The 17752-nt window shown below is 39.5% G+C and overlaps 1 protein-coding gene across 25 annotated transcripts in view; it reads left to right on the top strand.

Annotated features, from left to right (window-relative positions):
* Epb41l2 (erythrocyte membrane protein band 4.1 like 2) overlaps positions 1 to 17752 on the top strand; it is a 167898-nt gene that overhangs the window by 120914 nt on the left and 29232 nt on the right. For 13 of the 25 annotated variants that reach the window (XM_050138218.1, XM_050138215.1, XM_050138209.1 and 10 more), the window contains 5 exons: positions 3359 to 3511; positions 3988 to 4085; positions 9710 to 9882; positions 12571 to 12740; positions 17059 to 17121. In XM_050138218.1, the coding sequence (XP_049994175.1) occupies positions 3359 to 3511; positions 3988 to 4085; positions 9710 to 9882; positions 12571 to 12740; positions 17059 to 17121 (657 nt within the window). The remainder of the gene's footprint in view (positions 1 to 3358; positions 3512 to 3987; positions 4086 to 9709; positions 9883 to 12570; positions 12741 to 17058; positions 17122 to 17752) is intronic. The other 12 variants (XM_050138229.1, XM_050138226.1, XM_050138225.1 and 9 more) reach the window with 1 other exon arrangement.

Here is a 17752-nt window from a genome sequence, read left to right as displayed (position 1 = left end):
TCTCTCTCTCTCTCTCTCTCTTCTTTTCTTTTCTTTTCTTTTTTTGGTTTTTCGAGACAGGGTTTCTCTGTGGTTTTGGAGCCTGTCCTGGAACTAGCTCTTGTAGACCAGGCTGGCCTCGAACTCACAGAGATCCGCCTGCCTCTGCCTCCCGAGTGCTGGGATTAAAGGCGTGCGCCACCACTGCCCGGCATCATTGTCCTTCTTTGTTGGTTGTTGTTGTTCTCCTTCCTCCTCCTCTTCCTTCCCCTTCCCCCTCCTCCTTCTTCTTCCTCCTCCTTCCTTTCTTCTTCTTCCTTTTTCTTCCTCCTTCTTTCTTTTTTCATTTTTTGAGACAAAATTTCTCTGTATATCAGCCTTAGCTGTCCTGGAACTCACTCTATAGACCAGGCTGACCTTGAACTCAGAGATCTTTCTGCCTCTGCCTCTGATGTTGGAGTGCTTTTTGCTTTTCCCTCGGTTCCTCTTTTGATTATCGAAGAAACAAAGGATGAGAGAGGATAGGTTTGAAACCAAAGAGATTCTCCCCTCTTTTTTCTTTAATTTCTGTTAATTTTGCTTTATATAATTTTCTTGAGAGGGTAGGAAGACTAAGGATTGAACCCATGGCCCTAGCCATAGTAGGCAAATACTCTTCCAATGAATACACCTTACACCTTCACTGTATGCGCTGTTCTGTTTCCTTACTTTGTAGATCATTAAGTAAAAACCAGTTCTTAGGGAATAACTACAAAGGATCAGGATTGTTTTCTCTAATATTGGAGTGTTAAAAGGTAAGCTTGATCATGGATATAATGTCAGGTTTGCTGTACAGTTAGGGGCAGAACAGTAAAAACACTCATTATTCTTTCTGTTTATCATCTGTTGGAATAAGTTAATATTCAGTATATTTGTGGCTTGTGGAAAGAAATCCTGTAGCAGTTTTAAAGAGTGTGCCATGTAAAATTTTATTTTCATAAAACAATTTTCATTATCTCGAACTCACGTTCTTCTTCCTTTTTGAGGCATTAAGATAGCAAACTCCAGTTAGGAGATGTTCAGGAGTGTTGAGTGGAAAGTCTTGACAAAGGGGCATGAAAGCACAGAGTAACAGGTACCCTGAAATGGTGTCAGTAGCCCTCCTGCACCCTCTAGTTCTGAAGGGTGGAAGGCAGAGTGGCTGCCAGAATCTCAGCAGAAAGCTGGTTTGGAGGGGATTGTTTTCAGAGGAACCACTATTAGAATCAGCTAGCTGATGTGACCACACAGGGAGGAGCCTGTGTACTTAACCCTTGACCTCCTTCCCTCCTTCTCCTTGATCTAGGGAAAAAATCCTTTAACATCTCAAACACCTTCCACAATGGCAGTTTTCTGAAGGGCAGAGAGTATCCTCTCCTCCCCCCCCCCCCCCCCCCACACACACACACAGGGTTTATCACTTCGGGCTTGTCCTGGAACTCACTCTGTAGACCAAGCTGGCCTCGAACTCCCAGAGATCCGCCTGCCCCTGCCTCCCAGGTGCTGGGATTAAAGGTGTACGCCACCGCTGCCTATCAATGGAGGTTGTTTTTGTAGTCAACTGTTTTTTATTGTTGCTGAATGGCATAGCTCAGACATGGGAGAATGAAGAAACACTTTTCCTCCTTTCACTTCATGCTCTTTGTCAGTAATTCTGTAATTTAGAACAACTGTGTCAGCCAGCCAAACCTACACCGATTTGCTTGAATACAGGTAGGTTTCTTTTTAAGTAAAATAGAAATACTTCTTTGTCCTTTATGAAGATTTCTTCACACTAGATGGAGCTGGCTTTGTTAGTGTTTGCAATGAATGCTGCCTTCTTAACTATGGTGGGAACATGCCATTTTCTGCCATCTCGTGCCCTCTCCCTTGGTCAGGGGTAGTGATGCTTTTGGGAAAAACATACTTTGAGCTTGGTGCCAACTAGTTTGGGCACCTATGTCTAACTTACCCAGCTTTATCTGCTATTCCTAGAGAGAGTTGAGGCTGCCAGAGTATCAGAGAATAGAGTTTTGCCTATTTTAAGTTTTTAGAATTTTTTCAGTGTTACGTATTTGATATGTAAGTGGGCATGCATATGCTATGGTGCACATTCCATGGTGCATGTCAAGATCCGAGACAACTATGTGCAGCTGAATTTTTCTATCTCCCTTTACTTGGTTCTGGGGATTGGACTAAGGTCATCAGGCTTTTGCAGCAAGTGTAGTATTGGCTATGCCATATCGACATCCCAGTGTTTCAAAAACTGCTCAGTGTGGTGTAATGTAATTTTATTTGTGTATTTGTATTTGAATTAAGTATCACAGTGGGTAATGGAATTATCATTAGTTGTCTATACTGTACTTTTATTTTGAAAACAAAAAACTGTAAATTATGTTAGATCATTCTTAGTAATGGCACCATCAAAACATTATGAACATAGACTTATTTGCTGTTTGTCTTTGCTTTGTGTATATGGAAATTTACCCCTTGTTGTTACTGATTTCCTCAACTGTGTACAACTCTGAGTAGTGTTGATTGTCTGTCTTGACTGAGATCATCTGCCCCCTGAGGAGTAACTGCTTGTGTTCTTTGAATGTGGTGCCTGTCTTACATGTTGTGTATTTCATGGTGCTGAAGAGCTCCATGAAATATGAGGAAAAGTTGTTCCTTCTTTTTAAACATTCTTTAAGCTGTCTGCTTTCTGCTTTTTATGTACATTATGCAGCTAAATAAAACCTTTTCAGGTTTGTTATTATTCTGTATTATCTATTCCAAGTTAAATCTCTGGGAAAAGAAAACAAACAATAAATTTAGAAATTGTCTTTAGTCCTTTGCAGTATGTCAACTGAAGGCATGTTTAATGAGAGCTGCATGTCAGCCCTTATTGTTGAAAATGTTGGAAAGAATTGAGGGGTTTCAACACTGGCAGCCCAGAAGAGAAATTTTCTGTGAATTGGTGTTTTGCAAAATATAGGTATAATTTTATCAGCTGTCAGCTAGCATAGCAGTAGGATAGCAGACTGTCCATGAGGGCTGAACTTTCTCCGGGGAAACATTTTGTCTTTGGTATCTTCAAGATGCATAAATATGGGTCTTTCCCCCCTTTTCCCTGTTAACTCTTTGCAGAGTTTGAAAATGCATAAATTTAATATTTGCAGATTATTTTTCCTTTAAATGGTATTTTTATAGTTCTTTGCAAATTCACCCCAATTCCGGAAGATGAATTATTTAGTATGAGTATGTTCTACTCTTGAATTAGCTTAGATACTGTCACTAAAATTTAAATACTAACATGTTGACATTTTCAATCGCTGGAGAGTTGTTTTGCCTCTGTCTATGTAACCTTTGTCATTCACTGTCAATGGGTTATATTTGGCAGGACTCTGAAGGCGTGGACATCAAGCTGGGTGTGTGTGCTAATGGCCTTTTCATTTACAAAGACAAACTGAGAATCAATCGTTTTGCTTGGCCGAAGATCCTGAAAATCTCCTATAAGCGCAGTAATTTCTACATTAAAGTTAGACCAGCAGAGGTAGGCAGTGTCTTGTATTCTTGACATAGCTAAAGCACTATCAGTGTTTCCTTTACTAGTAGGAGAGATTAATGAATTCTTGCCACTAAAGTGTTGCAAAAGGAAACTTTTTTGTTCTTGCATGGTTCTTGATGATAACTTATGTACACACATTCTTGTTGCTGACATACACATCCAATAGATTTTTCATAAAAAGGATGTTTTTGTGACCCACCCCCCCACCCCCCACATATTGGGAGCTCACTTTCTCAGGTAAGTGGTAGAGTGTGTTTTAGTGGCACCCAATAGTCAGTTCACTTGGGCAGTTAACTCTTGCTTTTCATAGGAACAGTATCACAGTCTGACTACAGAGATAGACTAATATTTTCTTCCTAAAAGAAGAATTATTTCTGACAGTAATGACTGAATCTGCTTACAGTAGCATGTAGCCAGTGCTTTAGCTGTAGGCTGATTTTTGTTTTATGGATTTATTTCAGCCAGAACAGTTTGAGAGCACCATTGGATTCAAATTGCCAAACCATCGGGCAGCTAAAAGGCTATGGAAAGTATGTGTGGAGCATCACACTTTCTACAGGTAACTTTAAACCATCTTGTGAAATTGCCATTGGCACCCTGTCCAGGTTAGGTGGAAGGATAGTCGGTAGATGTGTCTGTGCTCTCCTGGAGGCCCTGTTTCCTGCTGGTTGTTTCTGTGTCCAGGGCCATGCTGTGCTGCTTAGATCTGCCTTCTGGTTGCCACCTTCTCTCTCCAGCACCCCATGCTAACCCCACCTGCTGCCACCCTTTCTGTCTTCAGTTATAATTCAGATTTTTTTCTTAACAGATGTTCTGAACTTAACCTCTTTCTTAGTAAGTTTTCTGAATTGCTATAATAGGGTTTTCCACCCATGCTACAGTAAGCCACATCAAGCTGAATTGAAAAAGTAAAAGAACAGGCTTACACCTGGGTTGGTTCTCCAGCCCCAGATCTGAGGCAGGAGAAGCCATACTTCAGAACTAAAGCAGAGAGGTTATATAGCCTATAGGTAAAGAGCAATGATGTGTTCTCCATAAGCTGGGTTTGTGTTCAAATATGGTCAAAAGCTGACTGCTGTAGGTGGGGACTTGGGTGGTTGGCAGCTTCAGGACAGGAGCCACTGCAGCCTTCGAGAATGCGGAACTGGGCTTTTTGGCACCATTTCTTTGTTGGAGATTTTCTGAGAGGGTGGGGCTCAGGGAGGGAGGGAGGTGGGGAGGGCTTTCCAGATCCAGCAGGATTGAGCTGAAGGTTCCAGCTGAACATTTCTCAATCAGCTTGATCCCTATCATTGCTCTTGTGGGTTGTTTTGTCCAGAATATCTAAACTTCCTGAAGCCCCTCCCTGTCCTGGGTCAGTCTGGACGAGGCGACCACTTCTGTCCCTGTGTTGTCAGGGCTAACTTGTTAAGCAGCCCTCAGTTCACAACCTTGTGAAATAACGCTGTTTCAGGGAGGTGATTTCCAGCATTAGTTGGATCAGTGCTTCTCGCCAGCCAGTCCTTTCACCTCTCTTGTTGTCATCCCAATTTTTCATGATCTTCTAGAACCTTCCATACCAGCTTCTCCTCGCAGTGTGTTCACTGTAGAAAGTGTGGGTCACGAGGGCTCCATCTTTATCTCTTAATTTGTTGTCACTTCAGCTCACCGCCTTCATTTTTAACCTTCTTTTCAAGGAATGGGTAAAAGTTTTTGCTTTTCTTTGATCATTTATTTCCTCACTCCCCAAAGGATTCAGCTTGATAAATTTCCTTTCTAAAAGAGGCCTCTGACTTCCTTGGTCAGTTACACAGCCACACCTTCCTTTAAAAAAAAAAAAACACAAACAAACAAAACTCACAAGAATCCCTGGGCTGCTTCTAATCTCAGCATTTGGGAAGTAGAGGCAGGGCAGATTACTGTGAGTTCAAGACTAGCCTTGTTTACACAGTGAATTCAGAGTTCAAAGCTAGCCAGAGCTACGCAGTGAGATAGTCAGACTCGGTCTCAAATAAACAAACAAAAAACAACAGAGCAACAATAAAAACACCTCCCCCCCCCCCCTCAGTTTCCTTCAATCCCAAACTCTAGCTAGTATTCTGTCTCCTTTTTATCCTTTTTAAAACTTTTCTTTGAGGGTAAATGTTTCACAAGTAGTTTGGTTACTTTCCTCCCTTCTGTTTTTGTCATTGTGGTCTACAAAGCCATACAGGTTGAAGAGTTTCCTCTAGACTTAGGATCGAATGCTGTTCTGCCACACACTGGCGGATGATAAGTTATTCAGCCTCTGCTTTACTTCCATTACCCCTGTGCTAATAAAGGGTTCCTTTATTTCCTTATGGGTTCATTTTCAAAATTAAATGAGATTTTACATAAGAAGCAAACATAAGCTGTTTCTGGTGTATAATAATGCTTATTAGCATCATTGCCATTAATATTTTTTAAAATACAAAGCCAATTGTAGCTAAGAGAAATGACTGCTGGTTCTATAGTGAAATAGAAAATATTTATTTTGATACTAGTCTAATACACAACTTTAGAGACACATAATTCAACATATATTTGAATCTGTCTAACTTAGTTATACTAATAATGGAAATTTTTGAAAAGTTTATAATGTTTCTTGGTAACCTAAACAGATTTTACTGAAGAAGCTTGGGCCTAACGTATATATAACTAGATATCACCTGTCTGTCATATAGGTCTAGACTGGACAGATAGCAGGCTTGCTGTCAAGTAACAATAGCAACAGTAAGGATCCTGTTGGAAATGACAGGTGCTAGGAATTCCTTGAATGTTTATTGTTGTTAGACACAGTCGATTGCTTCATATTGCAGGAATTGGATACTCAGAGGCAGGTGTCTTTCTTTAAAGGAGAACAGCAGCCAGACACCTGAGCAGAGGTGGGACCTGATGGCCTCACTGTCTTCTCTGCCAACTTTCTCTATTATGTGCCTTCCAGAGATTTCTGTGACATGCTAGTCCTACAGAGCTCACTTAAAAGTAGACTGTGAAGACTTTGGCGATGGTGGTTGACAAGCCAATGGTTAGTCTTATGTGGCACTTCCAGTTCTATATAAAGCAGCATATTTAGCCTGGAAATCCTAATGTGTTTGTAGAATAGTAAGTCAGATCGGTGGATTTCGTGATGCTTTTTTATTGTGAAATGTGAAAATTATTTTTTATAAAATTGCCAGACTTGCAGACTGAACTATTAAAAGTCAACTGGTCTTTTAATTGATAACCAATCAGATATACTGATGTTACCAGAGCACAAATGTGATAATGAAGCTGCTGGTTGCATTATAAAGCTCGCCACTGTTGTAAGTGCTGTGCAAAGATTATTCTAATCTTTACAACTCAAGACACAATGGAAAAGCAGGGATAGACAAGGCGTGGTGGTCGCATCGAGAGTAACAGGTGGAGATGGAATTTAAACCTAGGTGATATGCAGCCTGGTATTCATCAGGCCTCCTGTGCTGTGCTGTCTGCCTGCAGTGAGCACTTCCTGTTCTCCTCAGAGCTTGGTTCTCATAGGTCGGAGAGAAATGGTAGATTCTTAGAGCTGGGGATTCACTTGCCACATAAACTTGTCAGCTCCATTATAGAGAACTTTGTAGATACGTGGATACTACTTTAGTAATTTACATGTAGGCTTTTTAATAACGGTTCCTGTATTTCTCACAGATAAGCTTTGATGATATTTGATTTATAATAGTAGGATTTCATAAAATTTAAAACAGTAATTTACTACCTAAGCAAACAAATTTATAAAAGTTGAAATCATTTTTTGCACATCATTAATTAGATCATTTTGCTCAAGGCTTTTGATGTCCATGAAAGTTCCTTTCGTAGTTTTCATATCATTAGCGCTAATATGATAGATGTCTTGTAATTCACTGCTTTGATAGGTTTTTATGAAGACACAGGTCTTATTGCAGTCTGCTGTGTAAAATAAAATAATACCAAAAGAAATAATTAAGCGATTGAACAAAAATACGTTGTGCCTTGGCGGTTTTTTAGAAGATTATTTTACATTACCTCTGATTTCAGTCACCAAAAATTTATCTTAGAGAAAACTTCCAGTGTTTAATCCTTTCTTGTTTTGATATTAATTTCTATTTAATTACAAATTAATTACTTCAGAATTTGTCATTAGAAAATTACCTGTAAGCTAATGCTTTGGTTTACTAGTGCCAAACAGATACAGTATTTCATCCCATTTGAAATAAAGAACACCATTTTGATTATTTTTTCCTTTCTTTTAATTGTACTAGATACTTACCCTTTAAATATTTTCCTTGTATGTCTTGAATTTATATTTTTGTATATATATATATATTTAATGCAAAAATGCTTTAATGGACAGTTATTCTGAAAATAAATTAGAAGAAATTTGATTGTGTAGCATTCTTCTCATTAGACATGGATATTAAATGTCTTCTTAGACTCTGTTAATGAGAAAAGTTACCTTTTGAATTGAGTATGGGGGATACAACAAAAACAGTCCATTCTAAAGCGCCTTGTAAAGCCACACTATTGAATGCTTTGCTAAGACTTAGCACTTGAGTCATGGACCAGAGGTCACAGGGTTTACAGCAAGTTCCTTTTGCTAAATTTCCAGCACACAGAACACAGAAGTTATTCACTTCTGAAGGCTGCGTCCCTGTGACACCAGAAAGGAAAATACTAAAAAAGCACTTACCCGTGGTCCCAACTGTGGAAGAGGCGGGAGGGTACAGGGCAGGACAGACCTGAGTTTTTTGGTTTGAGACCAGCCCAGGCTACGTAGTGAAACCCTCAAACAAAATCAAACAAGAACCCATTAAGATGGGCGTTTGGCCATGTCTAGACTTTAGCGACTGTAAAAGGCGACAGTGGGAAACAGGCAAGCACCCACAGTGCATAGGTCCTCGCACAGGTCCATAGGGAGTTACAGAAAATAAAGTAGTAATTGGAAAGCTGGGAAAACACCTGAAAGATTTTCAGTTTTCTTCAAAATTGTTGCCTGAAGAATGAGAAGTTTTTCAATTGTTGTAAATTTATTTCATAGAAGAAGCAGAAAATGTACTAACATTTTAGTGGTGTATCTCTTGAAAATCTGTGATCTTTAAATGTTTCCGATAGCGCCATAAAACAGACATTCCATCTGTAATTTCAGAATTATTTTTGGAGATTTCTCTTTAGGTTATCATTGCTTGCTTCTCCATCATGCCCATCATGATTGATGCTCTTTAAACGTCACGTCCTCTTTCCCTTCACTGGTCTCTGAGAGTGGACTTCATTCTCAGACATGAAAGGTCGTTGTGACGTACCAGAGAGTATTTTTTCCAACAGTGGCTGCACCAATAAGCTTGTCAGCAACGTTACTCCTATTTCTGTAGGTGACTGCTTCTTGAGGTGCTGTTGTGCAGTACTGCTAGCTAGAGAAACTGCCCTCTTCAGCCCATCAGAAGACAGTCAGTCCAAGGTGAACGAGTGGTCTCAGAGCTACTACCATACACCATTGTGTGTATCTGTTGAAATTATGATTAAGGTTTGAATTCATGCATTATGAACCCAAGGTTTACACAGTAGAATTATGTTGGCAAAAAAGAATATTAGTCATTTTTGTGGATCACTGTGTAAATTTTGTTCCTCAGGGAAGAATTACTTAATGGAACAGATTCTTGAGTTAGATGGGTTCTTTTCCTCTACAAGAAAGAAGCATAAATATTAACAATTGCTAATGATAATGGGCTTTTTACTTGACACTTGAAGCTAGCAGCACAAATTCAGACATGTGTGTTTACATAAATGATTTACACTAACTCAAATAAATACTCTTGATACACACTCAGAACAGCTGCTCTTTTGCTTGAGCTGGGGGAAAATATCTGTGAACACATCAGTATTATAAAACTACATATGACCTGGTGTGGTGTTATACTTTAATCCCAGCTCTTGGGAGCAAGGGACAGGTGAATGAATTAGAGGCCAGCCTGGTTTGCACAGGGAGTTTGAGGCTAGCTAGGGTCTCAAAAACAAAACAATAGAAAAAACAAACAAACAATATAACCACATAGGAAGGATGTTTTATTATAGCTTATGTAGCACTGTTTTTAACTAATATTTAAAGTGAGATCTTAAACACACACCCCCCCCCATGTACCTGAAATCTTTATCATCTTCTTTTTTTTCTCTCTCTCCTTTTCTTTCTTGTAGGCTTTTGTCTCCAGAGCAGCCACCTAAGGCCAAGTTCTTGACCTTGGGGTCCAAATTCCGCTACAGTGGACGCACCCAGGCACAGACCCGCCAAGCAAGCACCCTCATAGATAGACCAGCACCACACTTTGAGCGTGCCTCTAGTAAACGTGTCTCGAGGAGCCTAGATGGAGGTAAACACATTTATAATATTGTATGCTACTCATCTTTTCTAGTCCATTGGGGTCAGAAATTGATCTAGTTAATAAGATGCAAGACATCCTCTAGAGGGATAGACAGTTACCCCCCAAATGAGTAAAATGTTGTTGCTCTCAGAGGAAAATAATTCTGTATTCAGGTTTGATGCTCCATGAGGAGCAGTGTCTTCAGCTTTTGCTCTGAGATGTGAGACAGGACAGCTCTCATGTTACGAGTATTAGCATTAATGAAAACGTTCAGCTGGGGCACCTTCTTTACAGCTCCATGTCTTTGGTAAACCCACCATCTTGATTGAGTAGTCACTGCTGTGGGCTATCCAAATTTGTTTCTGAAAACAATTTTCACGGGAAAAAGGAACAAGCATGGCACCATATTTCCCCTTTATGTTTTGGCCACTGAAATTCACCAGATGGGCAGGTCATCAAAAGGATGATTGTGTTGCTGAGAAAAACAAGAGGCTTTTCATGCTGGTGTATGAGCGGATGACCAGTGATTCTTTGGTTACAGCTTAAGTTCTTTTTCCCCAATAAAGCAAAACTACTCTGTGACCCAGTACAGAGTTTGTTTCCTTCACCATTTTTATCAGCATTCCTTTAGTACTGCTGACAAGTGTTGTGTTCCCTTGTTTTGTTGTTTGCTTTTAAAAGTTAGGCTTGAACAACTTAAGATAGGCAAACAATCTTCCCTTTAAACTTTAGAAAAATTGTTAGGTGATTGCAAAGGCACCATTTAATGTGACATTGGAAGACTTAAAAATAAAAATCACCTAGAACAGCTGTTGTAGAGCAGTGAGACTCCTCTGAGGTTGGGAAATGGAACCTAGAAGTCACCATTTGCTGGGAAGTGGGGGTAGCAGTGATTGCTCTGAAAGTGGAAGTTAGGAGCAGACAGGGTTCTGTGTTACCTAAGATTGTCGTCAGGGAAGGAAGACCTCAGAGACCTAGGAGGGCTAAATGGAGGCTGCCATGAGAAGAGAGGAGAACATAGACCTTCCCAGGTAGTTCTGAGGGGAGGGAACAGTCAAGCTTAGGAGAGCCAGGTTGTTGTCAGACTCTGCAGGATCCATTCTTAGTGTCTGTGGGGGCATACGAGAGCATAATGTTAGCTTTGAAGAATCATTTGGTCTAAGAGAATGGATAGAGAAGACAGGACAGGAAACGGGCAGACTGCATGCTCAGAGTGGATTACATGGCAGTGGCTGCTGTGATCTTCACCTTGTGGGAGTAGAACCAGTTGGTTACTGCACATTAGACTGTGTGTTTAAAAGTGTGAGGTCAACATTTTGTCAACTTGGTTTTGTAATTTTTAACTTTATATTGACTCATTTCAGCATCAGTATGTCTGAAACTACCTTTAGGTCAGATTTTTCTCATTTTGTGGTAATTTGAATATAAAAGGTGCCTAAAATTATAAAATAAGTCAGAGGGGTATGCATAGAAAAATTAGTAAATACAGAAAAATTTCAAAAACAAAAAACAGCTGTGGGAAATAAGCAATAAGATGTGAGCTTATTTTAATGTTATAATGATTTTGTTTAGATAGGAAAAGTTTTAAAGGCTGAAGTGGTGTAGAAATAGAGGCTTAAAAAACCGTGTTTAAAAATATATTCAAGGGTCCTGTTGAACTTGCTGCTCTTAAGGGGTCATGTTCTAGAATTTGAGGTTCCTGACTGCAGCAGATAGGTGCAAGTAGGAGAGTAGCATTTGGCCCAACAGCCAGGCTAGGGGAGAAGCACACTGAGGGCAGGCAAGGGTGTGGGTTACTAGATAACTTGTAGGACAAAGAGGATGTCCTGAGATAACTGAGAACTTACACACCTCCCTCCAAGGGCTTCTGGGTCTGTGGCTTTCTGTTTACTAGATTTTGTGTGTGTGTGTGTGTGTGTGTGTGTGTGTGTGTGTGTGTGTGTGTGTATACAGAACAACAGCAAGCTACAGGTGTCTGTAAAGGACTTTTATTAGGAGGAAAACACCCGGGGTGGTGGTGTGGTTCCTTTGTTCAGGAGGCGCCTCTGTTAGAGATACTTGTCACTAGATGTGCTTGCTGACTCTGGAGTTGATCCAGCACTATGGTTTCTACCTCTCTGTGCTAGAAAGAGCAAGGCAATGCACAAGGTCAACTTTTGGGCAGCAGCTGGGTTTTTGGACACCCTAGTCAGGTTGAGATATTCGGAAGTGTCAGAAAAATGAAAAATACTAGATAGGTAAATTCTTAAATCTACAGTCTTTTAGTATGAATAAAAAGTTAACTTGCAGGAGATTTCTTAAAACCCCATGAAACAAATCATCTTAATGATTAGTTGTTTTCAAAGGAAGATATAGGACTGATAAATCACCCCAGATTATTGTTACATTGTAATTCTGCTGGACTGTTGCAATTGGTTCAAGAGCTCCTCCTACTGGTCAATTCCATGATGAGCTACATGCTCAAAAAACTAATTTGCTGGATGAATAGATGAATATAAATAGTTTGTAAAAACTCAGAATCTTAGTAGAGTTTTGTTTTAAAACAATGTTTTTTAAACAATTTGCTTTTATTTTCAAAGTTCAAACTGTTCTAGCTACTTACATATGACTGTTTGTTTAAGGGGTTATACGTTCATTAAAGTTTGACAGTTCACTAGTTAAGGTATTCACAGGTATTTCAACTTATCTTCTGATTAGCTCTGATTGGTGTTGGGGACCAAAGTCTTATGAAGGATTTTCCTGGCCCTCCTACAGAGGGTTCAGCACATGGCCCTGGAGCTGTCAGCTATACCAGCATACAAGATGGAGATAGCAGGAAGGATGTCAGAAGCCCAGCAAAAGCTGCACCCCTGCTTGCTGAGGGAAAGGTATGGCACGTTAGCACTAATACTGTTGAGAAGGTGTGCTTAGACAGAGGCTCTCTGCTGAGGCTGTATGTCAGAATGAGAAATTTATTATCACTCTGTAACCTTTGCTGGTTTAAATTCCCAAGTTTTAAATATGGGTAGGCTTCTGCTGATTTTGGATTGCGATTTCTAACCATGTTTTGATTATTTTTCAGAGTAAAGTACTTATTTCAGTGTCAATTATACTAATATAAGAAAATAGTGTCCTAGCGTTTCCTGTTTTCTTAGTTTATTATCAGTCGAATCACCAGTAAAAGCCGTTAATTTGAAATTTGCATATTTTGTTACTAGTCAGTTTTAAATTAAGTCCCTGCCTTGAGTTTTATATTTTCTTAATATTTTAAATGAATCATAATTTTTATGAAAAAATTCGTTAAGAATTCATAGCTGTGGATAGTGAGTACAGGTTTGGTGTGCTGTAATTGCCTGTATTTCGTGCATACACTCAACTGAAAAAGCATCCAATGTTAAGATGTTCTCAAATATGTCACTGTTTTGTTACTTTGTTACTAAAGTCACTTCAGTTGATTGTTAGTCACTTGACAGAAGAGCTTTTGAGCATCTCATTTCCAGACCTGCACAAAGCAATTTTTATATGCAACATTGCAAATAAGTGCACTTATGTGCTTGTGCACATGTGTGTGCGCATAATACACACATATCTGGTTGACTTACAGGGTCAGTTTAGTTCTGGCTTCAAAAAAATGTAAAGCTACACAGAATAGTAGCTAAAACATCTGCCAGAATAGTAGTTCTTATAGTGACATCCTCTATAGCCAGCATAGAGGTCTCAGACACACGGCCCCAGTACAGGGCATCACACAGTGGGTGATAGGAAATCATTTGTATCTTGTCATTAAATTAGTTTGTGATTGTCTTGTTGAAAAAGTATTTGTCTAAAAAGTATTTAGTTAAAGATAACACAATTTATGTTGTACATGATGTCTTCAAATGCTAAATTGTCAGAATCTTAAATTATGCTTACAGAGTACCCAAGAAAATGACTACTGAAAAGAAGGCGTAGTATTGAAAAATAGCTTTGTGGTGCTTTTCCTACTTAATTTGGCATATGTAATTGTGAAACATTTCTTTTTGGACAACAAAAGTTCTTGTATTAAATTCTAAAGGAAATCTTGTTTTTTAGCAAATGGCTAGTTATATGAGCTTTTGCTAGTACTTTCAATACTCAATATATGTGTTGGTAACTAAGTTTAACCATCACTTAGAAATTCAGTCATTAGTATGTGTAAAAGGACTCCAGTTTCCCTCCTTAAAATGGATTACTCAGTTAATTTTTTAACCACTGTTTATATGAAACCATCTTGGGAGTAAATTTTCACTAATGTATCTTCTTTTCTCTTATGTCCTTCTTGTTCCTTTGAACGTGACCATTGTGTGATTCATACTCAACTGTGGTTACTCTTGAAATAGACTGTGTGCATGTGCCCCCCATCACCTCTCATTTGCTGTACTTCATCTTTTTCCCCACATCTTCTGCCAGTTCCTGAAGTGGACTTGCTATCAGACATTTCAGAGGAAGACCCTTTTGGGGAGGCTGATCAGACCACACTAGATAGCTTGGAGCTGCCATCCACAGGTGGAGCATCAGAGCAAGGCGACCTTGAGGTGGCCACATCAGATTCTGTCTTAGAGCCTGTTGTAGCCCCTCCACAGCCTGACTGTTCTTCCCTCCATGAGAAGACTTTCCAATCGGCTGACCATAAGGATTCTGAATTTGGTTACTTTTCCTTTAACTTTTACAAATACTTTGCCTCTGGCTTGCCCTCCCTTCTTGATGAAGATGGATATCTTGCTTTCCCCAGCCTCCCCAAGCTCTGGGTTTCCTTTCTCCCTCCAGATGTTCAACATTATATCCCCATCACATCACCTTCATTCATTCCTTCACTTATCCTCATCTTTGGGCTGCTTCTCTCAACTTCTCAGTCAGTTTGCTTTTCTCTTACCTTTTCACTTCCTCTGGCACTAGTCCTCTGCTATCTGGAGGGGAAAGCCACCGCCTTCCATGTTTTTTATGACTATGATTTAAATGACAAACCAGAGGAAGAGGAAGCAGTGGCTAACATGCCTCCATAAATTACATTTTTTGAAGTTCACCCAACTGTTCTTTGTTATATTCTCTTTCTAATATAGAGTCTAAACCTGTGCATCAATTTTACTGACTATCCTCAAAATAGTATGTACGCATTTACACACACACACACACATGATTAATGTAGATACTTCTTTGCATCACTATCCTGAGTCTAGGCACACACATTCTGATTCAGACCAAACTGGGAAAATTGTTGTATAATATCATAATTAGATTGTTAAGGAGTGTGTGAGCTGGGAATCTGCATTGGCTTTAAGTGTTCATCCTGGCTCTGTTCCGAGGATATATGTTAGTGCTGTTCTTTAAGCATGGGAACTTTATGTTTTGAAATAAAACATAGAATGTTTTGGTATAATTGTAATTGACATGTATCAGTAGAACTTAGTATTACTAATCTTGATCAAAACCCAGGCTTGTACTTGCTCTTAGGAGCCCAAGTCTGTAAATGACACTCCTGATGTTTCTAAGCTGAATCTCAGAAACTCCATGATGGCTTTTTAGTATTTGGGGACCAGAGAGATGAATTATAGCGACATCTTCTTTCTTCTACCCTGACTCGTAAGAGTCAGCAGCAGCTACTTTATAGGAAAGATGATAGTCTGTGTGAGAAAGTAGATTATATATTAAAGGTTGGCCTGTTTTGCTTTGTTATTTTAAATGAGGTGTCTGAGACTTTTTACACTGTGTAAGACAGATTTTTTGAAGCGTTCTACCTTTGCACTACAAGGAAGTCAGTCTTAACATGTGCAGTGTATTTTTTAATTATTTTGCTCAAGGTGGTCTGGTAATTAAGTGTCTTGATTCTGAGGGATTCTATTAACACAGATTAAATCACAGAATTCAGAGCAAACCCCCAAGAGAAAATATTAGAAATGGATGAGTATCCATTATAGGAGAAATTGTAATTCATTACATTTACTTGAGAAATACCAAAGATCAACCCTTTAGTGAGTTAACTGTTGACCAAGAAATTGGAGGCTGATTCTTCACAGAGCTGTGTCCCATTTTCCACCTCTGATGGAATGAGGTGGGGAAGAGAGGCACCCATGGCCATCTACCAGTCAAGCACACCATTCAATAGTCACAAACAAGGCCCTTGGAGCTCTCTTTGGCACTCTCAGGCCAGCACAGGAGAGGTCGTGTGGGTGGATGATCCTGGAAAGCCGATTTTCCTTTCATGCTAGTGTTTTTGTTGTTACCATTAGTTTCCTGCTGTCAGCATTTACTCAGTACTTCTTAGTCTTAAGCGTTCAGATTAATTCTTTGGGGTCTTTAGATATTTCCCATTAAATATTGAGAAATGTCCAACTGCAGAATACTATTGTATAAAAATTTTATGGAAAGAAGTGGCTATATCTTAAAGATTATTTGCAAATACACAGTTTAATATGAAAAAAAAAACTAATTGGCTAATTTTGCCCCAAGAAAATCTTTATTTAAAAACTGATGGGACAATGTATAATGATGTAAAATCTGCAACCTGTGTAAAGCTGAAGACAAATTTGGCATCTCTCTCTGTACATTGTTGCATTGCTACTTGGCTTTTGCCATCTTTACAATCTCATATTTTAATTTTTATTCCTGCTTAAAAAAAGGAAAATTCTTAAAAGTAGAGCATAACCTAGGGACTGAGAAAGAGTGAAGCTTCCATTCTCCATTCCACCCTTGCAAAGGATCATTTCCATCATCCGTGCAACACTGTAGGTGAAGAAAGACCACAGTGACTTAGTAGCGTCTCCTGAGGGCCAGGAGGAAAGGCTGGTACTGCTGCTGCACCATTAAGTTTGGACACAGCATCTCTTTCTGCCTTGCTGGTGGAGCCCTCCCAAGGAGCCCCTTCTTTCTGCCTGTGTGCTGTGTGACTTTGCAGGGGAAGATGGAAGACTGGAAACATACCTGCAGGAGGTGGCTGTTTTCCCTATGTGAAATAAGAAGTGCCTGTTGCCTGCAGTTCCTTTTGTTGGGGGGCTGGGGGTGGGATGGAAGAGGATGGTGAAATGTACTTTCGGGGTTTATCTGAGTTTTATTTGTTGTGGCTTTTAAGATCTTTTATTCTCTTTTATTTTAAGCCTTAGATTATAGAACTCTGGGTTGTTTCTGGTACTTGCTGATTGATACACTTACATTTATTTGCTTTTTCCCCCTGTGTGTGATTTAATTTCACAGAAAAATACCTTGAGAGTAGAAGGGGATAATATTTATGTCAGACATAGCAATTTAATGTTGGAGGTTTGTATGATCTAAGAACCGCTGCACTCTGTCCTCTGGCTGCCAGGCTGCTGTGGACGGGAGGTCACGCACAGGCTGCCTGGCCGTTCTTCCAGCACAGTGCATGCAATGCATGGGGTTCTCGAACTTGGGAGTGCATGCTACCAGTCCAGCTTGGTTCTTAGGTGGTGTAGGTAGGGATATGTCTATTTCAAGTTTGTAAAGTGACAGCTGGAGAGAAAAGCTCTCTGTATTTAAATAAGGTTTATTCTTTACTAAGTAAGCCTGTTTCCCTAGTAGGTCACATTTAAGTTATAGAGTCTGAAGTAAGATGAACCCATTTTTAATATACTTTACACAGAATAATTACATTTTTTATTTGACATTGGCTCATTCATTTGACTCAATCTATGACTTGACCCCCTTTTTTGACCTCTGTACAATCATGTGATAAGGTATGTGGCCCATTTAAATGATTCTTCTTGAGACTATACTGATTAATAGAATTGTTCTGATTAGAAGGGAAGAACAGAGGAGAGAGGGTGGAAGGCAAGGAAGAGAGAGAGAGAGAGAAAGAGAGAGAGAGATGGAGATGAGAAATTGGAGTTATAAAGTGCATGTCAGAGTAGGACATGCTAAGGTGCTGTGTGTA

The sequence above is a fragment of the Alexandromys fortis genome, unplaced genomic scaffold (genome assembly GCF_014885135.2).
Source record: "Alexandromys fortis isolate MF-2015 unplaced genomic scaffold, M_Fortis_MF-2015_v1.1 scaffold_14, whole genome shotgun sequence".
In the NCBI taxonomy this organism is placed as follows: domain Eukaryota; kingdom Metazoa; phylum Chordata; class Mammalia; order Rodentia; family Cricetidae; genus Alexandromys; species Alexandromys fortis.
This window is presented reverse-complemented; position numbering and strand designations above follow the sequence as displayed.